Source organism: Betta splendens, chromosome 4 (assembly GCF_900634795.4).
Source record: "Betta splendens chromosome 4, fBetSpl5.4, whole genome shotgun sequence".
NCBI lineage: Eukaryota > Metazoa > Chordata > Actinopteri > Anabantiformes > Osphronemidae > Betta > Betta splendens.
Window position 1 is genome coordinate 23,906,324 of NC_040884.2, and position 26,769 is coordinate 23,933,092.

Genomic DNA, 26,769 nt, shown 5'->3' on the forward strand with positions numbered 1-26,769 from the left:
TATGAATTTGTAGCACTGTCAAAAAAATACATAAGATATAAAAAAATGTTTGTCTATGGACTAGTCATTCATTTTTTAAAACTTGAGAAAGAAGAAATACTGCTGGCCTGCATCCATATACAAACATTCCTGACAACCACTGTATCCTTAAAACATTTATTTTTGTAATAATTTGTCCTTTTTGCATAAGTGCAAAAAATGCACCCAAAACAGCCACCTGAGGGAAGTCTACATCTTTAAATAAAAAACAAGCAAAGTGTACATTTATAGTACAAAATTCTCTTTTTAAAAAATTGCACAGTTTGTGTATAATATATATATTCATAATCTCCATTTTAAACAAACTTTAAAGGCTCAGAAAGTAAACAAAATTCACCAAATGAAAAATAAAAACATTTTCCCTAGAATTTAAAGCTGAGGAAACTTGAGACCCTGTTTTCATGTGTCCACCATAAATATACATATTTATATGCAAGTCTCTTTACATATAATCTCTGTGCTAGTGTTTGACCAGACAATCAAAATTATTGCAAAGTAGTTAAGTTCTACTGTAAAACGTGGGGTATGGGGTGGAGGATAAAAGCTTCTTTCTGCTGAATATTCCTTAAGTTATGCAAAAAACAAAAAATGGGTTTAATTTAACCCCTTTTGAATTTACCGGAATCCCTCCTTTCACAAACTGTGTGCATTAAACATTCCCATAAAACAATTCAGAACTCCAGTTTTGCTTTTTAGCAAGATCACATTTTCCCTGACTTCTTTTTTGTTTTAGAACTTTACACAACGGCCCTCAGAGGAGGTGGCGGTCAGCGTCGATACGGGTGGAAGCCCTGTACGTTGTGGTTCTGCCCTCTGCCGAACGCACTGGCAGCAGGCTGTGGGGCGGCAGCAGGCTGTGCTGTCGGGGCCCCATATGAAGCCGTCTGCTGACTGGGGTCCGCAAAGCTGTGGCTGAAGGCTGTGAGGTCCTGACTGTACCCTGCAATGGATAACAGATTTGTGAAGAGGAGATTACTTTAAAAGAACATTAGGGGGAAAATCTTACTCCTTTAAAAACATTAAAAGTGGTTAAAGGAAAATTTGCTTTTTGTGTTAAAAATCCACCACACACCCCTTCACACTTAATGACATTTTTGAGATGTTGCACAGGTTATTATTGAATAATTACTACATTGCAGCTAATGGAAGTACTGGGAACTAACCCTTTAGCCAATTACTATATTAAAAAGTAGTACAAGCTAACGTTTAAAACTGACACATACATTTGCAGCCACTTTGTTACATGGTATTACTGTACTGTTCGGTAAATTTAGTGACATCACATCACTTTTCATAAACTACTAGGATTTTTTTTAAATAAATTTATTTATTATTACATTAATTACCTCCCTACTATTGACATAACTAATGGACAGTAACATAAGTTAGCCTGAGCATAACAATAGTTTATAGTCAAATAGTATTGCTGTTTGTGGTGGATTTTTACTTTAGATTTTGTATTCCATTAATGAGCCTTTAGAAATTATAAAACACCAGTGTAATTAAATACAACAAAAAACAAGTCAACTTCATTTGAAGTAAAGTGATTTCAGTGGGCTTCATTAAGGAAAACAATGTCTAGATTTTCTTAAATGATCTGGGCAACTGGCATCAAATTCTTCTGTTTAGACACTGGATGGCACCATCTCCTTGCAAACAAATGAACACTCAGGGAAGGAAATTAATCTGTTTAGAAAAATGGCTGCTGCATCCTCAAATTCAAGAGAATGTCCAAGCTAAATGGCCTTTTGGGATGACAGGATTTTTATTTTTGACTGCCAATCATGGCTGGTGAAAAACAGCTGTAGCCAAATATTTTCAACAACTTGACTGGTTATTTTCCTGCCCTGATAGCATCCTGTTGGATGTACTTGAAATGTGCTACCATTAAGTACTGCATTGCAGTTCTAGACAAAAGAAAAGAAAAAAGTGATAGAAGAAAGGGAGACATTTTTGAATGAGTTCTCTTTTAGGGTGCTCTAATGATCCAAGAACATCACAAGAGTCAGAAATCTGAAAAGCGGAGCGATACTAACAGGACCATCAGACAAAAGAATCTGAGAAACTGAAAATTTACTGGCATTGTGTGCTTCTTTATTTCTTCTTTCCTTTCTCACCCCTTTAGCTACAATGTAGAAACAGAAAATGGGGAAAACAACGGGTGAATGGACTGCTGATGCATAGAGACAACTGAACCATGAACACATTTTCTGACAATTAGATCATCCTTTTATAATCAGCAAAGCAATGCAAACAGAGTGGACAAAAAGGGAGAATATAGTTAGTCTTGGTATTGTAAAGACACAGCCTCTGAGGGAGATGAGACGCTTTAAGCTCCAAATGCCTAATACTTTAATAATGCAAATTTCTTTTGAATCCACTCAAAGAGTTTAGAATGGCTGTGTTTTACAATACAAGAGCACACAGAGTAATTTGTATGTACATGCAAAATGTACATGCAAAATACTGAACACGGAGCAGAAAAAAAAAAAGAAGCAGAACCAGGTTGCAGCTCTATAAATACTATAGTACTGAAGAAATGCTACTTTTGTGGTTGGAGAAGACGATGCTGGCACCTACCTGCACTATATCCTCCCTGCTCATCCTGACCATAACTGTGAGAAGGACGCGTTGGTCCGTAGGCAGAAGGGTCCTGAGGGTAGTTACCCAAGCCTATCAGGAAGATGAGGAGACCAGGTTGACTGAACCCAGATACTGCTGGCCGACTACTTTACATAGTTGTCCCTTTACTGAGCTAACAGAGCTTTGCATTTCTACCAATTTACTGCAACTGCTCTAGACTTGGTGAGCTACCATTGCTGTGCTTCATCTAAAAGTCAGAACAAAATGGGTGTGTGGTCAGTGGGCTTGCATGTCTGACTTTATAATAGTGCCAGCCTGGTCTCAGAAAACTCAGTGAAATGTGCATGGTATGCTACGATGCAAATCACTTGTGAGAAAATGTTTTCCCACCAACAAGTTATGAGACGTTTGCACTATGAAACAAAAACTAATGGCAACGGCAATTTCACATTGTTATGAACATCAAAATGTGACTTGTTACAGGCATGTTCTGATAAATACCATTTGTTTCTAGACTTGTTTCAATTTCCACAACTGCAGCTAACAATCTACTCGAAATTGATTCATACAAAACTTAAAACAAGACAAACAATAATTTAAGTTCAAAACCTGTGGTTTGATACCTCCTCTACCCATAACCAATATACTGTAACTACACCGATTCCACACAAGCCTATTTCAACGTTAGGCATAAACCAATAATAAATCTCAACCACTTGATACTAGCTTGTCAAATATTAATATTCAAAATCTGGTACTGTCATATATAATACCTCTATTATAAATATGTATTTAACTATACAAAAAAAGAAACTGAGTTGTCATTATTTGCTGTGATTACTGGCCTAAACGATAGGCTGCAGAGACTAAATGCAAAAAGCTTAATGGAAGATAGGCACAAGCAGGGAAACATTGAACAAGATGGGTACCTCTCATGACAGTCACATGACTGCTTTTACATGTAGGTTCGCTACTGTGAATCAGCTGTTAGCTGAGTCAGAAGACATGTACCAGACATCCAACAAAATGAATGTTGAACCTGAATGAATACCTGACAGTGCGCCTATGTTTTTTCAATCAGTGAATCTTCAATGAACAAAAGGCTTGTTTCTTTTTACCTGAAAGCTGATTTGTTTTTACAGTATCTATCTTCATTTGGGTTTGGATCTGAAACCCTCCATTTGTGCTCTCAGCATGATCTCAGGCTCTTAATCCTCCATTAGCATACAGTATGTCACTGTAAAAGCTACCCACTAATAGTTTAACTTATATTGGAAAGACATTTAACACATCAACTATGAAGTGGAATCATGAAATATCTCATTTTCAAGTTCCAAGACAATAACTGAAATGTAAAATGTGTTTAAGTAATTCAAAGTATTTCTTCTAGGGCTGTAAAAAGTATCTACAGTACAGGTGTAGACAAAATAGCTCCTATATATATATTAAAACAGTGAACATATTAAAAGGTTTGCAATATTTGCTTGGCGAGTTGGACATGAGTAACTAAAGAAATGTGGTTCAAGGGGAATATTTTCATGCTTGCACCAATCTGTAGCAAAAGTGTCAGACCAGGAAAAGAAACCAGCAAAAATGGTCAACAGGGAGAATGAGCAGGAGGTGCAGGAAGGAGTCATTTAAAGGCAGGAATAATTCAAACAAACAAGACGTCAAACACCTAGTACAGTCAGTCAGGAGAAGGCCGCACGCTCTTACAAATCCAAGGAAACAAAAATGCAAAACAAAAGACATTGCAAGGCAGGATGATCTAATTCAAACCTACCAATCTCTTTAACCAATCCAAAGTCCATCTAGAGAAACTCGACAGAAGTGACTGCTGAAGACTCCTGGATATGGTGAAACTTCAGCAGCATCTTCACAGCACAACCAGGGGTTTTCATGTATGCAAGAAGCATGTATGCATATGTAGCTGTTCAAGCTAAATGGAACCAAGAGCAGGCTCCTGCTTGTTTGAGGATTGTGGTAATAAACCTAAACGAATTCTGGGGAGATGGGCAGCACCAAGGGGTAAATAAAATCAAATGGGAGAAGGAGGCAGCAAAATGCTTTATGCACAATGTCTTCCTTACCATACTGGCTATAAGGGAAGTCAGGCTGCCCAGTGGGAGCCTTGCTCAAGTCCTGAGTTGGTGTGGTTGCAGGGGCAAAGCCCAGCGGTCCAGTTCCTGGAGTGGTGGGTGGAGGAGGAACCTGTGGAGCATACTGGTCTGCTTGGGGTGTGCCAAAACTGTAACCTGTTGAAGATCAGAAAGGTCATTTGGTTAGGTTTTACTTCAAGATTATTTCTCAGCACTGTTTTATGTGTAGTAAAGAAAATGTACATAACTCTGATTAAGTAACAAAGCTGGAGTAGTGGAGTCTACGCTGAGCTAGAACCTCTAAACATTTAACTTAAAATAATTATGCTTTGTGAAAACAAATAGTGTTATCCATTCTGCGAAGGCACTTGCAGACAGATTTGCCCCCCCTTAAGGTTTATTGTTATAATAGTACAACAACAACAACTACTACTACTACTACTACTACTACTACTACCAACATCACAAGTCTATTATGTAATTGTCGGGTAGCTGCATGTCCCGCTGTCCATCTCTGATAAGGTGACAGTTCCTCCCTGACCAGTAAGTGCAATGCTGCCTGTAAAATCTGATATTGGTTTAAAACATTTTAAAATCCTTATTTATTAATAAACACTGCCTTAAAAAGGTGTGAGGAGCTATTGTAACATTCCAACAACTGTATTTGAATAATAATTAAAAATTATCCTAAAAACAACATGTTATCCTCACACATACTGCATGCATGCATCAAAGTGTAATGAGTGGTTGCATGAGAACTGACCAAACTGAGGTGCTGTGGTGTAGCCCTGCTGAGGATAGCCCTGAGGTGCAGCAAAGCTTCCCGCCGGGGTCGTGACCAGGAATGCATTAAAAGGGGATGGAGGCTGTGCGGGTGTTCCCCGGCCTGCTGGCAAAGGAGGTACATACCCACCTGCCAACAGATAACAATGTGTTATAATGATACATTTAATAAAAAATACACACTGTAATGCTAATTCTGATCAGGTATGTAATGTGTCTTGATTGACTCAAATCATATTAATCATTCTTTATCAGCTAAATGACTGTAATAAAATTTGTAAATAAATGTCCTCAAATTTAGAACATGTAGCACCAATTTAAAGCTGAATGAAACTTAAATATCCCTGCACAGGACTGACACAAAGAACACTGCAGGTTGATTTAAACGTAGAGATATGAAACCAAGCCTGACCAATAGCAGAGGGAGGCCGGAATCCACTCAAGGCTGCCATCTGTCTCAAGCTGCAAATTATCAGCAGCCTCAGCCATTATGAAACAGTGATAACACGTGCTTTTAACTGTCATCAGCCTATTGCTGACACTGTGTGCAGGCCCATTTCTGTGACAAACGCTGAAGACAAGCACATGATGAATTGGAAACTGATATCTATGTGCAGTATGAATAAAAAGCAAAGTGTATTATTTGTGTGCAGTTATCTAAAAGGCCTATTACCTACCTATGGGTTGGCCAGTAGTTGACACCCACACTCCTTTAAAAAAAAAAAAAAAAAGGGGGGGGGGATTACATTTGGGGCAAAACGGACATTCAAGTTATGCAGTTTAACCATTAAGCTGGGAGAGAGAACCGTGATCTGTGAGTTCAAGTTAAAACAGAGGGTATCACACTTAGAACAGTTACTACTAGGATTTACTGTGTGAGGCCAGCCTCCTTGATTGTTCCCACTCACCCTGTGGCCCGTAAGGCTGTTGCCAGCCCTGGGCAGGCTGTGCTGTCCAACCATTAGCTGCAGTCAAGATGCCCCTGGGTGCCCACTGGCCAGGTCCAAGCTGGCCAGGGGCTTTGCTGTCCCGGGGTTCAGCCTTCTTTACTTCCACCTGGACAAAGGACAAGGAGGGCACATTTGGCAACACCAGTATAGGGTCTTTAAAGTCCCTAACCTAGAAAAGCCTAAAAAAGATTTATGGGCCACTTTGGAATTTATGTTTATCATAATAATGGGGGAGGCTATTTTAACTAATATTACTGTGTATTTAGAAAAGCTGTACAGCTATGTGTCTCAGGTACTGAGCAGAAATGTCACAGCACCAGAAGTCATACTACAATATAAAAACTTATACTGTTGTCAAATCACAAACTAATAATGTACCTGAGAAACATAGCTTTTTTTGTCTCTGATTAACTGCCCCATATATATTTAATAAAAGACATCTAAGGGAAAGTCAGGACTTACCTTTTTCCAGCTAACGCTTACAAAGAATGTTTAGAACTTTTTTACTTTATTTTGAATAGGTTTAAGGGGGAATGGATGTAGAGAATTTTGTGTCTCAGTTTCAACAGAATATAAACATGCAGATTGTACAAATGAACAGTGTTTTCAGTCAAACTAAAATAGAATCTTCATACTGTGTCCAAAGTGAGAAAAGATTTTCTATTGAGCACATACAATTGACACTAACACCAATTCAACAGCAAATGGCTGCTCAAAAACTTTATAAAATGATCAATTTCTCTAACTATTTAGTGCCTTGGATTTATTGAATTTATTGCCCTAATAAAAAAAAGCTCCTGTCTGCAACTAAGCAGCGCTACCAGCAGCTAACCAGAGCAAAGAAACCAGCTGAGACTAAGTGGGAGCCGACCAGAAATAGACTGAGGGGTTGAGTTATTGGGGTCACCTTGCAGGAGGAAAACGAATCACAAATTCCTGCCTGCTTTAAGGTGTTGCCACCTACCCCAGCCTGCTCTCCTCCTTCTCTGTCGACCTAATTACATGCACGTTTCCGGCAGTGGCCTCGCCACCGCCGGCAGCTACCTGAGCACTTTCTCCCGTGGGCATCACAGCTCCGAGTGATGGATACCATGACTTCTGTACAGTCCCCAACAGCAGAACTGGGATTTGTTCCACAGTTTGATGTGCTCCAATTTCTAATTTTGTAACTCGTATATCCCAGCCTCCCTCAACGTAAGGTAATGTCAAGTCAAGAACAATAGATTAAGTCAAGCTTTGATTCCTGGTAGAAACCAAAGTAAAGTCAACGGGGCAGCTAACGCTGTAAAGTACACAGACGGGGTTAAATAACTCACCATGGCAATGGGATTTTAAAATGTACTAATCTTTGACAACTTAATAAAATACCATGTGTTTTTTTTCTTATTGACTTTAAGTAATATTGCCTAAAATAAAAGATTTCGAATTGGTGGAATAAAAATGACCGATAGTTTTACTAGAGATTTAGAAAAAAAAATCCCAATGGGATTAATAAAGTTTGTATCCATTAAAAAAGAGGGAAATGCATTTTTTTTTAGAATAAACAGTAAAGACCCACATTGTTTGCCTGGAGGATTAATACTGCAGCTTGCAGATTAATAAGATCTGGGCCTCAGGCACCAAAGACTGACCTTCAAAACGCTTATGCAGCAAGGACAAAACCTGAATAAATGTAATAATAAATCAAGACTGGGTGTCCAAACTGGGATTGACTCTGATGATTTTCTTATAGCTACAAATAATTAGCACCATGGAGGGGCGAGAAGAGACTACCTTTTTTCTGGTATTTTGAAAGAATGGTTAAAAAGCTGCTAATTACAAATGTCTCCACTGGGGAAATAAGGTTTTAATGGTAGATAGATATAAAACTGCTGGAGATGATGTTCAGTGAGTGAGGTTTAGATTAACAATAGGTGGGAATATACTTATTTAATTGTAAATAATGTCTAATGATAAATGGTTACTGTGGATGATTGTGTAGACTAATTAAATCAGATACATTAAAAAAACCTAATACAAAGTGCCAATGGTGGAGTGCTAAATATTGAGTTGTGACTCAACTGTATACCTGTGGCGTTTTGGTTTTGATTGGTTTTGCTCAGCTGAGGTGCCAGGTGGATGGTGTTTGCCAATGACAACAGAATACTAGAAGCACAGCCAAGTTGGGGGATGTGCTTAAATACTACACCGACGTGAATCTGTTGTTCCTTTGCCGGATGGACAGCTTACCTGACACTATCAGAATTAACTGAGTTGTCAGGCACAGTAAACTCCATCCATCTGGTCCACCCTCTGAGCTAAAGCAAACAAAAGAAGTGACATGCAAATAGCATTGTGCGGCTCTTGTCTCATTCTTAGCAGCATTTTCTAATCATTTGTTATGTAGAGAACTAGTAGACACAGTATGGAGATTCTTCAACTGAGGTCACTGAGTTGAGTTTTTTTTTTCTTTACTTTTCAAACTGAAGAAAAACAAAAATATGTAAGTGACCTGCCAACAAAATATCAAAAAAAAAAAAAAACAAACAAAAAAAAAATAACTGATTGGACCAATCCTTTAGGTGACTTGTACTGAGGACACATTAACTTTAACTATACTTGTTTTAAGTAAATATGTGTGTAGCACACAGAAGCCAAAAGCAGTACTGTGAATACTATTTAACTATGCACTTAATACAACCTAAAGGAGTGGTCGCTTTAAACAAAGCCTTGGGCGACAATAAAAACTGTACTAAAGCAGCCTTGTGAAGGATAATGTGCCTATGGAAAAAGATACAAGACAAAACAATAGGTGTAATGGTTGTAGGCATTAGGAATAACGTCAGCAGCCTATTTGTTTTAACAGTTTACAGGCTAAATTTGTGTTGCATAATGTTGAAGTCAGTGATGGCAAGCCTCTGGAAAATAAGGCATGACACAGCAGCAGAGTGCACCTCACACCGTCGCCCAAGCCTCCGTTTGATCTTAAGGGAAAAATAAAACTACAACTACACACTTTTTTGCCCATGATGTCGTGAAAATGCATGTTGACAGCCTGGTCCACTGATTGTTCGGCCTCGAAAGTAATAAATCCAAAACCTAGCCAACGACCAAGAGTGAATCAAGGTAGCAGGGGGTTGTGACAACACAGGATGAAGAACAGTATCGGGCTTCAGCAGAGTGAGGATCTGTCAAGACTGAGCAAAAGGCTCCTGGGGTTCGGATGATGTTGCAGACTTGTAGAACAACACCAGTTCAAGGCTATTTTCTCAGGGACTGTAGAAAACGTATTACTGTGGACTATTTTATGAAGATAACAAAGGGCTGGTAATCACAAAGAATGACAGGAGTAGCATTAGACTTGATGCTAACTGTCACAAAAATTAATTGAGTTGGTCTTTTACAACATTTCTAACATTGATAGATGCCAATAGGATGAATACTATGAAACAACTTCCTGCCATTTCATCCAAACCCCACCTTGAACTGTCCCTTGGTATAAATACTGTGGAGCACACACTCGCAGCAGCCATTGTTAATGCATCACAGAAACATGGAGAAACACAAACTGTAGAATGCCTAAAGCTTTCTCCAAGCTTTCCCAATTTCAGTATTTTACTTTTGAGTCAGCCAGGATAAGCCTAAAATGGACAATTAAAATATTGCTCACAATGATAACACAAAGATATAGGCCAGTGCTGCTTTTCCTGAAGAGAACAGTTAATGATTTGGATGAATGGGGGGCACACAATGTTCATCAACAAGAAGTTTTTGGTCCAACTTTTCAGCTGCACCAACTGCTCAGTGATCTACTTCATCTGACTATTAGAGACAGTGAGGTCACCACACACTACGTGATCTATTTTCAATCACACCAAGTTTCAACATTGGCAGAATTGGGTTGTGTCATCTCTACTTGGGGACCTAACCTAAATCCAATTAAAAGTCCTTTGAGACAACAAAGTTTTAAGAGGCCTCTAGTAACACACAATGTATTCCCTAACCTCATGATCTATTGCTATTAATAACATCTGTCATGTTCCGACCTTGATCTCAATCTTAAAATTAGCTGGCTCATTAAAGACATATTTTGGTTACAGTCAAATCCAAATAGTGTTTTAGATCAATAACAAATGCTTTGAAAATAAAATTTTAGCAGAGGAGCGACAAGAATTTTCAGTAATGAAATTTCATAGCTCAGCTTTTCAATTTTATATTATTTCTGTTTTATTTAGGTTTTGAAAAACTAAAATGTCAAACTTTTACAACAATCTATTCAAAGTAATTAGCACACACTAATGATAGTTATCGCCAGTTGCAGCATGAATCAAAATTAGGGCTGCATAGAAAATATAACTTCAACATCTACAAAAACTGAGGAACCCAGAAAGAAATCCATTAACTCTCTCAAACTCAAATATGATGCAACTTTGTGCACGCCCCATTTTAACCAAGTACAAAAATTCATGTCTTTACATTTGGCCTGTACCTCTGTGCTACTAGTCAATGCACAGTAACCTAAAGGAGAAAAGACAAATCTTAAGAGACACCGTTAATCACATTCAAACCATTCACAAAGAGAAGGGGGACAGAAGAAAGAAAAATAGAAAGGGCTTACTTACAAAAATACTTAACTTTCTACATATGGGAAAACACATACTATGCCATTTAAAAAACAAGTATCAGTTCCATCTAAATCAAGGTAAAGGAAACTTATTCCAATATTGCAAATCTAATGGTTTTAGTAAATTATAGCGTTTATACTATTAAAGATTATGCAAATGATTGTTACTGGTGCAAAACATCATGTTAAATTCCAATGACAAACTATTCTGGGTTTATCCCAAGAGAGAATGAAGGAGTTTTTGAAGAAGGGGCAGTAAAATACTATGGGTCAGTGGCCAACGCATCACTGCTATGTAGGGCAAACGTAGATGAAACAGCTGTGACTATAACTCAGTGGAGAGTCTGACAACACCATTGCCAGTGACACAGGTCTGATTCCCAGTGAGGCCTTATATGCTAAAAGTGTCCCTACATGTCATATGACATATTTATGCCTTAACTACACAAACCCAGACTTTGTCATAGGTGGAGAAGTGTTAGACTTCAAAGTTTGGTGAAGGGAGTATCAAAGGACACATAAACCTTTTTTAAATTTCTCCATTGTTCTCACGATAGTTTTCTTTATCACCTACAGCATAGCATCTCTGAAGGGCAAATCTGCCCTCACATACTTGGATCGTGCTCAATATGCCAGTTGCTTGTGATAAAGTACTGGATTTTTTGGAGCACCTACTTTCCTGCAGCCCGCTTTCACTCCTTCAAGTTAGTGCTTCCATTCGTGTTACGGGACTATCCAATTCACTGCATAAGCTTTGAAACATTATATTATGCTATTTAATAATCTAATTACTATACAATACTATACAAAGTGATAAAACGTTCCACGTGGGTATATGTTGGAAAAACCAAATGTGTATGTTTATGCCATGGACGATATGAATCAGATTTTAGGTTTTATCATAGTGTTTGAGAGGCCCTACAGTATGTGCACAAACAGCATGATGTATAAATGTTGATGTAGAACTCATAATTACCCAAACAAAAGTGCTCAAGCAGACAGAACAATGCAGAGCAATTTGTAGTGGTGTGCAGCTAGCTTTTAACCATTTCTACACCAATTCAGATCATGACTGACTGAACAAGGTTTGTTATCAGGGAAAATGTATTTAACTGTCTAGAAATGTGGCGCATATAACAGACTTTCATTGTTCCACAAGGTCATTAAAAAGGTCAAAGCAAAGCCAAGCCAATAATTTTTCAAAGACACTAAATTTCCAGACATAAGCAGGTTGTGGACACAAAAGGGACATTTTTTGATTGCCATAATTTGTTTTATATTACAGATGTGACATGTTATTTGGCACAATTTTATATCCTTCAGTCCCTTCGCTCTTGCAAAAGATTAAGTACAGATCCACTCATTTACATGCAGTATTATGCATATCAAAAACTGTAATTACATTTATCATTTAATGTCCACTGTAGTGACTTTATATGACTTTTACTGCACTATTGCTGCACCTACTCCTAGGTTACAGACTATAATTTAATTGAATATCTGCGGCTAATAGGATTTTTTCCTCTTTGGGCCAGAATAGTTTGTCATGAGATTTAAGATGGTAAGGTATGGAGAGGGGAGAGGAAAAAACGGGATCAGCTTTTACCTCGAGGCCTCTGCTTCTCTGCATCATAGATCATTACCACCTCTGTGACCTTGAATGGGACAAAGGGAAACAGTGGCTCCATTTAGAAAACCAGACAGGGTCTCTTCTTATTCCAATTAGATATTCTTTCTTACTTTGGAAAAATAATTAATTGTCCTATCCCATCCCACTTAACTTCATCTTTTTTATGCAGGAGTATTGACCCTGTTTAATGTCACATCCATTCTAACAGTCTTAATGAAGATATGAACTGAGTTTTATTATGCACTTGGAAATACTCACCACTCCGAATCTATTGAAATAGTCCCTGAGTTCAGGCTCGCCACAGTTATGGGGGATTCCACCTACAAATATCTTCTTTGATTTATTGCTATCAGCTTTGCTGCCCTTCTGAAAAAAAACAGGGAGTGTATGGATTTCAATGTCTGTTAAAGGATCATGCAGGGAAGGGGCCAGTTAGCCATCATCTATGCAGACAGTGCAGAAGAAATTAGGTTTGCCTCCTGCCCTGGGGTATAATTCTTAACATGTCATGTCAATGCAAACACTAGTCTCCACACATCACAGAACACTGCTTCTTCTTAGCCTCAACCACTAAGCATTTCACCGTTTCTGTGCATTGCAACCCTGCTGCATAGGCACAAGGCCACAATGGTGGCTTTTAACACTTACAGATTTTAGTACAACTACTTAGTACAGCATTCAGCAGCAGTGAAATTACTTGGTGAAAGCTGTTTTAGCAACAGGGAAAACGCCTTATTTATAAAGACCTTACCGGACTTAAGGGTGACAGTCACAAGAGCATCCAAGGTCATTTTTGGAATTCATAACATTTCTTAACCAACAAAATTGAGGGGGGGGGAACAAAGCATCAGACAAGGACCTTACTTTCTAGCAGGGTGATACAGCCCTATGACATATTCATGAGTCATTTTGCTAAAATCTGGAAAATTGTGACCTTATCATGTGCCAATCCATAAACACTGAAAGCTGTCTCAGTTCTCATAACACTGCAGTCCCTTGGTCCCAAAAGAAGCTGATTAAATTTGGAGAATCTTATGGTTTGGCAATTTATCAAAACCTAAACTGATTCCTAGCAAAAAAGGGGTGACTATTGTACAATCAACCTAAAAAAAAAATACATTAGGTATATTTATAGAACACCTTGGAAAAATATTTTAGGTCAAAGTATTTTTTATAATAAATTCCAACACCAGGAGAAGAACCATAAGAGACTGAAGACCTGAATCTTATTCCAGCAGAAACATCTGTCCTAGCCTCCCCAGTAGAAGTCAGATTCCTCTTACCCAGCCTTCCTTGGTTCGAGACTTTTCAGGTTGCATTCCTCTGGGAGTACATGGCTTCGGGTCAATCTGAGCAGCAAGGAGAAAGAAAGCCGTTTTGCATTAGGTCCAAATAAAGGCACCTTCAAATGATCTTCACCGAATTCATTACAGCAGATTGCCTGGCTCTACTCACACAACATACCAACACGTGTACTGATATCCACTCACTTTAATTTCTGGCCATTACCCAATGAATCATTGGGTAATGGCACATTGGACAGATGACCACAGCGTAGAATAAACTAAGAAGATGAAATTCTTGCTTTTTTTTTCCCATCCATGTCACCGAGACCCAGATTTAACTGTCAGTTTTGCTAGTGTGATTTGGAACAGGTAGGACTAGTTGACTAAATACAAGACAGTCTTTGCAAAGTGTATCATCTGTATGGTTGGCTGCAGGCAAATTCAACGCAACGGAAATTTTACTTCTCCTTGAATAACTGGATGATGAAATACAGTTTAGGTTTTTCACTGTGCTCAAACGAAGTGCAGGCAGATTACTCTAGCTGATTTGGCAATCTGGTCCTTTGATTTAAAATACTCACATTTCTTCCATCAAGATTATGCGGCTTTGTCTCCAACACTGTCCGTACACAATTTGGGTCTTTGAATTTGACAAAGCCGAAGCCCCGCGACTGATTTGTAGTTTTGTCCTTCATGATGACACAATCTACTACTTCCCCATACTGTGAGAAATAGTTTCTGAGTGTCTCTGTAGGGGGAAAATGAAATGACATCATTAAAGACAAAACAAAACTTAATCACTTAAAATAAAAACAAGTTTAATTATCCACGATAATTAAGCATGAACTAAAACAGGGACCGAGACATGTGTGGAAAGAAAACACAAGCATCACTTCATAAAATTACATTACATTCACTGACCCTGATTTTGTTTCATGGCAGAATACTGAGGACAATATAACCATATGGACACTACGAAAGAGCAAACAAAGCCCTGACCCAGTATCATCTAGCATGGTACCAAATGCACAACCAACTACTGCTCGTCTGCAGACACCCAGAGTCAAGGCATGCAAGTTTGAACAAATCAGGAGTCACTTCGGAGAGTAATCGTAATTGGCTCTCTCATTGCCAAGAAGCCCTAAGGCATAGCTGGGGAAACAAGCTCAGTGTAACATAGCTGCTTGGTTCAAATCTTAATGTTAACAGAGACAAGCACCAGTGCGAATTTACACAATGGCCAACCGAGCATGGGACAGTAAAACGACTTTAAACAAGACAGACTAAATAAACGAGAGGAAAATGTACACAAACCCAATGCACATCATATAATGTAAACTAAAAAACTAGAAGTATTTATGATTCAAATATTTTTAAACACCAGCAAAGCAGAAAGAGACATCCTTACCACGCTCACTCAACAAATACTTGGGATACTTGTTTAGAAATGCTGCAACATTTAAATTTGGAATGTATGTTACTGGATGCACTCAGTAAAAACCAGTACTTGTTGCAAAAAAAAAAAAAAAAAAAAAGAAGAAAAAAAAAAGAAAAATGGGTTGCAAGCTCAATACGTGTGCCCAGAACAATCTGACCCAACAATCTTTAGTTGTTGTTTGTAAAGTAACTTTGAATAAACTAAAGAAGCCAACAGTCAAAGCCTGCTGTCTGCCAACAAATCCATGAAGCCACAGCTGTATCGCCCTGGACAAACCTCTGTCAACAGTGCACAGGCTGAGCCTTCACACACGTGATAGCGACTCTTACCTTGTGTGGTGCTCCAGTCCAACCCACCCACAAAAAGTTTCCTATAACGGAGGCAAAATACAATTACATTCATCACTGATCATTACGTTCAATTACAATAATTAGTCATCTATTACAAGACATCACTACAAATCATAGAGCAATAATATAAACGATTATTATTACCCGTCTAAGCTTAAGAGATTGACAAAAACAGTTATGATGGAGAAGGCTGAAGGGCCAAGTGGACAGATATTACACAACGCAGTTACCAACGCTGGCGCAACGTGTAGACACACGGAAACAGATAAAAACCCCCATTTTAAAGATGCGAGGAGGTCCGCTCCTGTCAGCGGATGTCATCTGCTCCACCTGACACAACCGGCCTCTACAATAAAGGTCTTTTATAAAGCTCCTGCCACGTAAGTTACCCCAGGACAGAGCCGGGGCGTTTAGCAAGCTAACGCAACACTAAGCGGACACAGCGAGTCCCAGAGCCCCGCTGTCTCCGTCCAGCACTAACCCCCAGGACCGACGTCTGTAGTATTTCACCGTCAGCGAGCAGCGGGGCGCGCGGCTGCTCGGTCCCAGCAGGCGGAGCGGCGAACTCGGCTCCGGCTGGCGTGACTGCAAGTTTAACGGCACTCTGCACCGAACTACTGGCCAAACCAGCTAGCGAGTTCATTAATGTTTAAACAAGATAACTGTTGAAAAGCGTCTGTGATGAGCGTAGCGCCCATCACAGCAGAGGAGAGTCGGTGCAGACCAGGATGCTTCATCCTCCAGCAGTGCCCGCTAAATGTCCTCGCACTGGCGAAGTGGAGAACAGGAGACTTTCGCTTTGCTGGCAAGCGTTAGCTAAGCTAGCTCCGTCGCTCTGAGCTAACTGAAAACACTGAAATAAAGTAAGTACACATCCGCACATTTCCGTGACAAGTCAAGTGGCAGCACAACCGACGAGACCGGTCTATATCATCGCATAATTTGACCGTCAGCCGAGCTACTTTGGCGACTACCACACTTCTTGGCTCTCTTCTCGGGCTAGCAGCTCGCTAAGTTACTACGGTACGGCTAGCTTAGCATGCTAGCTAACGTTAGCTGTCAAATGGCAGCTTGACGAGACCGCCCGGTAACTACAACTTAGGGCGCACTTTACTCTGTGATGCTCCGACGGTGCGTGGCTTTGTTAAATTATTCTTACCCGACTTCATCTCCGACTAAGTTGTTGTTCATTGCTGATGCTAAAGCGGGGTACTGCAGGAGCTGTGACCGGCTTACTGCTTCAGCGCTGCCCCACTCAGACTGAGATCGGAGGAAGGTCACTCCGCTTTTTGGTTCAAATGCTCTGCGCAATGACGGCGCTGCAGGGGGCAGCGGCGTTAAAGGAACATTACACCGAACCGGGCTGCAGACACCACGTGGACTGGGTTTCACCAAAGCACCGGAGCAGGCCGGCTACGTGAAGACGGACGAACCTGGGCTGGCTAACCAACCACTGTACAGCATTCAGGAGTGCAGTGACGCTGTCTTAATTTATGATACTAATGAATTTATTGCTATAGCAACAGTGGAGAAGGCAAACTCAGAGTGAGATTGAGCATGTCTAACTATGAGCTTATCAAAATGAAGGTTTAGACTTCAGATCACTTTAAAACTTGTTAATGTGAGCTAACCTGAATTAATATTTGTTGATTTCATAGCTCATTAAATTGGTGGCTATTTCAGATCAAATCAAGTATAGAGCAGAATAGTTATCATATTCAAACTGTATTTTTAAATGGTAAACAGACAAAACCTGCAAAATTCTTTTAATGGATAATGGGGGAAACTCTATTGGTGCTAATAGCAGGGAATTGCTAACATATTTTCACAATGAATATCTTCTCAGTGATCTAATTGTCTATTTCCTTGTTAGTTTGTATTCTAGAGGACATCATCCGCCTAGAGATATGTCCGGGAATGACCAAGGGCCCCAGTGCAGGGTATGACCCCCCTAGGACAATAATCTGTCTTATGCGTTTACTGAAATCTGTTGTTTATCTAGGTAAATTCTGTGTATAGGTCCCATTTTGTTAACCGTTAAAATGTGGCCTGTGGCACTAAAAAAGAAGAGGCCTACTGAGCATCCCATTGTCACAATGTAAGGTTATCTTCCCCTTTGCATGAATGTGAACAAATATTATGCAAATTCAAATGCTGCATTTCAAGATCTGCTGCTCACACATGGGACAGAGATGACATCCATTCTGTGGCTGAGTTAATAAAACACCAGCGACAAGCCTTGAACAGTGACATTTAAAACATGAAATGCCAGTCTAAGTGAAAGAGGTGACACATAATGTATTCACATTAAATAATAGCTTTCAGCTGCCGTTCACGTTAATTTCATTTTAAAAATAGCCTATGACAATATGAGCAACTAAAGGTTTAATGTTCTGTAAAGTACAAAGTGATTATATCATGCCACATGTACACCATGTGCAGTTTTTAGAACAGTAAAAACTATACAAGCATTTAAAATTTGAAAAATCAATCTGAAAAAAAAAATCTGACAACACAAATATAATACATTCAGAAACTACACAGTACTCATTATGTCATTTAGGCCATAAGCATGTCAAACATGCTTATGGTATGCTTTGTAAATTATCTGAAGAACCAATTACTAACAAAAATAGAAATTCACTGATATAATTTTGTATGTTCCCCTGAGCTTTCCCTGAGCTCCCAGTGAGAACAGTGAATGTCACAATTAGATTGACCTTCATGTTCAGTGTTTTCCTGGTGATATGTTCTTGTTTCTATTTATCACTTTAATATCTTTTTTTTGGGACAAAACAAGGTCACACATCATCATGTCAAGATTTATACAGGATTCTCCACAGGGACAACACACAAAATACAGCATTTGAATAATAAAACTTCAATTTGCAAAATATAAATAAACAAAGCAAGCACAGAGTTTTGTTCCAATGTTAAGATCTGCAGCGCCATAAAATGAGCAGCCCGACTAATCGATAACGGCAAATCATTATCGACCAATTTCTGTCATTGATTATTATCGATTTCTGTTGCAGACCAAGTTGTGTCCAAGACAAACTAGCTTGAATAGTTACATACAAATCAAAGACATTTAAATCCATAGTCGGTGGAGTTGAGATACTTTTGAAGCTTCAGAAAACATAACTTTAGTAGAATCACATGTTTCTCCTCGCATGTGACGAACTGTTTTTATTCCACCATGGTAGAAATATACTCAGAAAACAGTACAATGAAAAGATTGTTGTCAAAGTCTTACATAATCTGTCTGATACCACTGTCCTAACGCCACAAGGTACTAAAAATTTAGGATTCCTCGTAAAAACAGCACCCTCTTCCTGCAGCATTCAATCCAACAACTAACCTGTAGCTGATCATTGGTGAGACCACAGACTAAACCAATAAAATCCAGCGTTTGCCTACATGCGTCATACACAAATAAATGTCTTGTAGCAACTTTTTATGCTATATTCATCACAATGGATTTGGTTGCTGATTTTAAAATACTTTGCATGTGATTCGGATTATACTGTGGATCTGATTATGAAAGATATTAAATTGATTCAATTCAAAACCTCTGTTGCTCCAAGATACATAGGTGCCTTTTATTATTGGGCCTAAAGTGACACTTGAAAGACAGATTAGAGATGACTGAATGACTATGTGGGTATTTATCATTAGTCCAAGTTTTGGTCACAATGTTTTTGAAAATGAACCTGTGATGTCAAAGACTCAGTGACTAAAAGTAGCAGCTGCAAAACATCCCCCAGAAATGAAGTGACCCACATCCATCTTTGACTGATAAGACTACAGTGAAATTGTCTAGACCCAGTGAAACCAGTCAATAAAAAATCTCACATAATACAGTAGACCTATTGCTGTTAATGTTATGGACTGACTTTCCTGCAGAGTGTTCTGTACTGTCTCTTCAGATTCTGCATTGATCAAGTGCTTTTCTTTGCTAGTGATATATGGACTTTGCTACTGTGCCATCATCTGCAATTGTTTTAGGAGTTATTTTTTGAACACAACTGTTGTAGCCACTTTTCACATCCTAGATCTGTGCCGTGGTTGTTAAAAATGGGATTTATACTGTATCTGCAAACCAGGTTATGCAAATCTTACAGACTTCCTAAAAGCTTATAGTGTTTCATATTAATATGCAACTAAAACACACTAAAGAATAACAAAAGAGGGGTTTAATGAGGATGACATGGATGTATTACAAAACAAATCGATCAGTACCAAATGGTACTGATCGATTTCACAATGTCACTCACCACAAGTGAATGCAATTCTTCCAACCAAAACACCACTTGAGTTAGATGCTACAGTATAAAGCAAATCACTTAAGATTAAATCATTTACCATGTGACTAAGTGCAGCTCATAGTGCAGCTCATAGTGCAGCCCACAGGGGGCTGATCTCAAGTAAAGGTCTTTAATTTCCATTTGACCAGGAAGATAAGAGTGCTGGTGATAGGCAGTATGATTTGTTAACAAAGCTGCATTAAGTATTAAAGCAGACAGGTAAATAGTGGATGAACATATATCTGGCATACCACAGAAAAAATCCATGTATAAAGTGATGACATACATAGCAGTAAGAAGACTCCCACATGCTACAGGAACTACCTCTGTTGATGAAGTCTGATGAAATCAACTGACAAACAGAAAAAGCCTCTACACTGACTGATAATAAAATGAGGGATTATCTGTGAAGACTGTGCATCTTATGCCCTTTGACACCGATAATTGGATGCTACCTTTAGTTTGGTCCTTATGGAGAAATGCAGCATGCTATAAATCAGTGATCAAACAAATCATTAAATGAAAGTCTCTGGTCGAGCACTGTTTTGAAAAATGAATAAATGGTTTTTGATTAAAAACATACATGTGAAATGGATAAATAACTAACAAGTTTAGTCTGAGTGTTTTTAAATGGCTAAAGAATATACAGGCCATTAGTCATAACATTTAACATCAGTTATACGTTTTTTGTTGTTTTTTTAAATTGATTTTATGCAGTTGCACAACAACTAAAACATCAAAAGTTCAACCATGATTTTACCAGTATGTGGCTTTAAAGCAGTTCTCACATTATGAGGGTCTTTACAGTAGTACCAGGGTGTGAAGACTCAGTTATGGTATACGGTAGATACTTTGACATCAGTGCATATAATTACAGTCTGGTTTTACCATTCATGCATCCCTAACAGTAACAGCTTGTCCTCTGAAGGGTTGCGAGGATGCTCGAGCCTTTCCAGCCAGTCACTGAGAGAAAGGATGGGTACAACTTAGACCGATGACCAATCCATCATAGACACAGACATTCACACTCACATATTTGAGTAGATACAATGCTGACATTTAGTGCAGCATTTTCTGCAGCTAAATTACATCAAAACCTCTCAGAATGGTCATACGGGTTCTGTAGGACTATATCGCAGGTATTGAGTAGCTGCTGCATGAATATGTGCCTCTGTGGACATTTCATTTGAAGGCAGCATGAACGAAGAGATTCGTACGAGAACGGTAGGTGGATGAAAACCTGCTACTTGATGAGGGCCCTCACCGAGAAGCCAGTGCCACTCAGCTTCACCTAATGGGAGTGAAGTGGATGATGGGTAACCAGGGCAGAGTGGCTGTGGAAATGATCAGATGATGCATTTTTGTCTGTCATTTTGTCTCATTGTGTTGTTGGACTTCTTTCACACAAATAAAAGACTAAATGACACTGTTAACAGAGAAAGTTTGGTTTAGACCAACACTATGTGTAAGTGTTTGCATTGTAAAATTAAACAGTAATCAAAAACGATTGTGATACTATTCCATTTAATGAATTTATGACAACCTAAAATCCACCATTTGTAGTGCAACTTTAATCAATGAAATATTAATTAAACTTATGACACATCATCCCTATCTCAGTTTTATAAGTTTTATAGAGCTTTTTTGGGGGTCAGAACTGCAAAATCAATAATAATAATAATAATAATAATAATAATAATAATAAGTAGTACTGACTAATGTAAATAATTAAATTATTGTGTTTTTTGCTTATTGGGTTCTTCCATTTATTAGGTGCCTCCATTTATCTTTGTGCTCAGTATGAAATTGACCAGGCTGCTCAAATGATGTTATGCAATAGATCAAATGTGCAACGTGCATGAATGAGATCCAACACACTGGCCGAGTTCAGCTGTGCAGGCCAAGACTCAGAGAGCAGGAAACCAAGGAGCGTCCACTCTGCTCAAAGTTCTGGGTGCTAAATACAGAAACACCCACCGAAAGCAAAGCGAATAGAAAGCCACAAATGATATCCAGACATTAAATACCTTCTCCTCACAAGCCTTGAGAAATGACGGATGTCGCTGCCTGTCAGCTGTTGGTGTGGATACTTGCTGGTTACAGCAAAAACAAATGTGTAAATATGAACTCTAACAGCCCAACCGTTGGTGTGCGTGTAGCGACAGAAAGCGCGTCAATAATTCACCGCAAAGTGGCTCGTCCTGTCTGCTGAGGATCTTGGGCGCCACTGAACCCCCCCGCCCCTCCCGCTCGGTATGCGCGCGTGTGTTGACCCGTAGTGGCACTCACGCGGTGTCAGCACTTCTGGTCTGATATAAAGCGACTCCTCTTGCCTTTCACCCTCTTCTGTGTGGACACGGTCAGGCCAAAGCTCTCGCCAGCGCCTAGAAGCCGCCTCTACTGTAACAGAACGACATGAGCACCGCCCAGCCCATATTCTCGCAGGGAGAGGACTGCAAGGCCGTCTGGCACGACGCGAGCGCTGATTACAATGAAACCGACACACACCTGGAAATCATGGGGAAACCTGTGATGGAGCGCTGGGAAACCCCGTACATGCACTCCCTAGCGACGGTTGCCGCGTCAAAAGGTAAAAATGACAGATTCAATTCACGCACGAGGTTCTTTAACTGGCTCGTCCGATAATGGAGTCAGGCTGTGAACATGGACGTGCGGAGAGTTTCTGAGGAGTAGGGGCTCATGGTTAGAGGGCTGTGAGGGGGCTCTTTGCATGCACACAGAGGAGGATCTAGGGGGGGAAATACACAACACTAGTTTTTCCCAGCTTTCCCTTCCCTGTCTATAAGTGATCTTCAGGACTTGTGTGAGAGTGAGCAGCAGGCGGCTCCTCAGCATTACAACAGCTGTTACTCTATTCATGGGAACTGTCCAAGACGCCTGCAAACAGCTCACCTGCTCCCAGCTTTATGTGAAAATAGACGTGGGAAAGCACCAGAAGTTTGTGATATGTTAATATATTTTGACACCATACAATAGATGCTGTGCAGTAAGTTGGTTCACTGGAAGGCAAACACAAAAGTAAACACAGATTAGCGGTCAGATAAATCACTATAATCTGCTCAAAGAGGAAACCTCTGTCCGGACGCATGTTACAAACAACTGGCTTTTTATCCACAAGTGGAGAGAACTCACACTAAAGAGTCACTGTAACAACCTAAACCCGTTGCTCTGTCTGGAGACCGAGTGATAAGAAGTATAGTAAATATAGGTTAAGATTAACACACCTTGTTTAAAGAAGGATCAGATCTCTGGAACCTTTTTGTTTTTGGTGAGTTTACTCTGTTGGGAGACAGATGTGGGCATTGTGTTTCACAGGCATTTAGTAGTTGGACAAATTTATAATACTGAATTAACTCCCTGCCTAAACGGTTACTCCATAAACACACAGGTATCACAGCCTCTGAGTTCTACACAGACAAAGGGTTTATTTTTCTGTTGGCTGTGTCTCCTCCTGTAGGTGGTCGGGTTCTGGAGATCGGCTTCGGCATGGCCATCGCCGCCACCAAAGTGGAGTCCTTCCCCATTGAAGAGCACTGGATCATCGAGTGCAACGATGGCGTCTTTGCCAGACTGGAGAACTGGGCTAAGGCTCAGCCCCATAAGGTCAGTGGAGCCTGATTGGATATATTATTGCACAGTAGTGGAGTTTAGAACAGTAGAACAGTAGAATTCACTGTGTTTGAAAGCAGAGATGCTGATGGGTTCAGTGTCTGCAGGTCGTCCCACTGAAGGGCCTTTGGGAGAACGTTGTTCCAACCCTGGCAGACAACCACTTTGACGGTATGAAGCCAAAGCAGACGTGGGCTAACTTTAGTTGGGAGGGAAATAATCAGCTCATTGTTTTCACAAAAAGCGACCCTACATCAAACTGTGTCTGCTCTACGTCTCAGGCATCCTGTACGACACTTACCCTCTGTCAGAGGAGACATGGCACACTCACCAGTTTGACTTCATTAAGGTGGGTGCTCAAAATCCTAATGAAACTACTTACTGAAGAGATTAACATTCTCTAGAAGGATAGACTAAATACTTAAAATAATCTGGAGTAAAGGTACTGTATATGTAAATTATATATTGGTGTACATTTAATTCAAACCAAGCATAGATAACCTATACTGTAAAACTACATGAAACGTGTTTGTGCTCTCTGGGTTAACTACCAACAGAGTTGAAGGACTGATCGATTTGCTGTGGTGTGTGTTTTGCATAGGGTCACGCTCACAGGCTGCTGAAGCCCGGCGGCGTCCTCACATACTGCAACCTGACCTCTTGGGGAGAGCTGCTCAAGACCAAGTACGATAGCATTGAGAAGATGTTCGAGGTGGGTCAAGGACAAAATATTAAACACAACCGAACTAAAGCTTTGATTTATTTCACTGCACAGCACTTGTTTGTTTTGGTGTTTTTTGTTAATATCCTTGGAAGAAGCCGTGTCTGAACAACTTAGAAGGTCAGAGGTCAGGTGACGCTGCTGGGCAGCAGCATAGTCTGAGCAGGAACAGTGTAGATTTAAAGCAGTGTCAAGCTGCAGAGCATTTACTTTTTGCTTGGGAGAGTCCTTGAGAGTAGGAACTATATGCAGTTCTAAAGTACATTGGGTTATTGCAGAGCATACAGATAGATAAAAGAATATATGTGCAACAATAGCATGACATAATGAAAGGTAAAGGTTCAAGCTACCGAGCTGCTGTGTATCACACGTGTAACGCACCAGTGACGGCATTTGTCTGCGTAGCATAGTATAGAGTACATACCTGAATTACGTGGGGCAATCATTTAAGAGTTAATATTAACCAGCTGCAGAGGCAGATAACGCCACATGCCACCTCATACTCACAAACTGTCTGTTAATGATTTTTAGGAGACCCAGGTGCCTCATCTACTTCAAGCCGGCTTCAAGAAGGAGAAGATCAGCACCACCACCATGGACATTGACCCACCCAGTGAATGCAAATACTATTCCTTCAAAAAGATGATAACTCCCACTATTATCAAAGAGTAAAATGTCAAGACACTGCTGCAACATTTTTGTACTCTAACGTGCCGTCTCACTTGACCCCGCTCCCCTCATTATTACGTCTGTTTGCTGCCTGTCAATAAACCAAAGTCCACCCAATTCAGCTCACAGCTGCTCGTACACATCACACGTTACACAGCTGTTACTCTCCCCGTGTGGTTTCAAAGTCAAACCTGCACACTGTGATTTCTGTACTATTTCTTGGCCTTCTGCGAGCAGACCGCGCTCCATAATCAGTCTGCGTTTTTAATGTGTTAAATGTTTTAACAAACATGAGACAACACTTTAAATTTACATCCCACTGGGCTTCATGTGTTTTATCACACAACATCTTTAGAACCCTTGGCCAGTGTTTTCATTTCACTGATTAACCAGATATTCAGAAATAGTTTCCACTTGACATTAAATTCTGCAGACTTGTGTTATTCCTGTGGAAATTGCTACATAATGCAGAACGCCGTGCAAAATTGATAATTGGTGTATATGACAGGCTCATGCAATGTGGTGAAAATCTGATAAATAAAAAAAATAATGTAAACATTTTAGAAAAACATACTGAATTGGACTGAAAATATCAAGTTTAGTTTTTAGCTTCATGCATAATTATGAACATTTGCTATGACTCTAGCGAGAGGACACAGTCCGACACAGTTTTAAATTAGACTCCACATAATCATGTGTAAACAGTATTGAGTGTTAAAATGCAGCTCCATGGATAACGGAGCACGTTATCTCAACACATGGGAATAAGTCACCACCTGGCGAAGACACATTAATCATTAGATGTGTGGCTGATGCAACACAGGCTGCAGTCAGGGGGGAACCAACAGCAGCTGGCACATCTGAGGTCTGACTCAGGAGCACGAGCCTTCTGTTTTAGGTTGGTTGACAGAAAGAAACTTTAGAGAAAAAGCCAGAAACTGTTTATAGACTGGATATAATGGGACGTAGTTAACAGTGAATTGATTCTTTACTTTTTTCAAACACAACACTAAACAAAATAAATGGTGCCACCACCACCCTAATCAGGCTTACAGTGCTGGTATTGGTTGGATTCTATTGATGTGAATGCCAAATCATTTTCAGCTCCAGACAGCTCAGTGATTCTAGAACGTCTGGATCCAGTTTATGATTGATTCCTGCTTTTGGAAACCAAACATTCTGCTGCTTTAATGTGTCAAAGAATCCCAGTCACTCAGTATAGATTTTAAAAGCTTTAAAATATAACAATAATTAATTTTGTGGTTATTGCCTAAGAAGCAGTGTTAATGTTTTTGAAAGCTGTGGTGCTGGAAAACGGATGTTGTACAGGGCAAAGTGTCTCATTCAGGAACACTTCAGCATCACAGAAGCAGTGAGTGTTTCTGCACCAAAGCATTTCTGCACGTGTTATCACATTTGCTTCATTATGGCTGATGCTAAATATACTAACAACACTACAGAACAATCTGTAGTTTTAAGAGACTCTGAGTAGGTAACAACCTTTTATTCACGTGTTTTACGTAGTGCCTTGAACACAGGGACCTCAGGATTAAACAACACCCAGGGTTAGTGAATAATAATCATCTATGTTGCTTCTAACTACAGCTGTGTGGACAGAGCCATGAAGGTCACAGCTGGTGATCACAGGAGCCACCTAGTGGCTCATGCATGGCTTTGTTAG

At 39.7% G+C, this 26,769-nt stretch overlaps 2 protein-coding genes across 7 annotated transcripts; one reads left to right on the top strand and one right to left on the bottom strand.

Annotated features, from left to right (window-relative positions):
• Positions 1–142: 142 nt before the first annotated feature.
• dazap1 (DAZ associated protein 1) lies at positions 143–22,497 on the bottom strand. 6 transcript variants are annotated; one of them, XM_029149548.3, is made up of 14 exons: positions 22,358–22,497; positions 15,741–15,781; positions 14,555–14,721; positions 13,971–14,036; positions 12,946–13,053; positions 12,664–12,712; positions 9,450–9,532; positions 6,413–6,560; positions 6,182–6,214; positions 5,485–5,634; positions 4,713–4,877; positions 2,620–2,712; positions 2,117–2,164; positions 143–979 (listed from the first exon to the last, which is right to left on the bottom strand). In XM_029149548.3, the coding sequence occupies exons 3-14, from the start codon at positions 14,666–14,668 to the stop codon at positions 807–809; spliced, it is 1,230 nt and encodes a 409-aa protein (XP_029005381.1). In that variant the 5' UTR covers positions 14,669–14,721; positions 15,741–15,781; positions 22,358–22,497; the 3' UTR covers positions 143–806. The 6 variants fall into 6 exon arrangements, with proteins under 6 accessions (XP_029005381.1, XP_029005379.1, XP_029005378.1 ...); XM_029149546.3 differs by lacking the exon at positions 22,358–22,497 and adding an exon at positions 16,921–17,253 and having other exon boundaries at positions 12,946–13,050; XM_029149545.3 differs by lacking the exon at positions 22,358–22,497 and adding an exon at positions 16,921–17,240.
• Positions 22,484–25,205, top strand: gamt (guanidinoacetate N-methyltransferase). The gene is made up of 6 exons (XM_029149552.3): positions 22,484–22,658; positions 23,547–23,692; positions 23,806–23,869; positions 23,980–24,047; positions 24,300–24,410; positions 24,951–25,205. Exons 1-6 carry the CDS (start codon positions 22,484–22,486, stop codon positions 25,089–25,091), a joined length of 705 nt encoding a protein of 234 aa, XP_029005385.1. The 3' UTR covers positions 25,092–25,205.
• Positions 25,206–26,769: the final 1,564 nt, after the last annotated feature.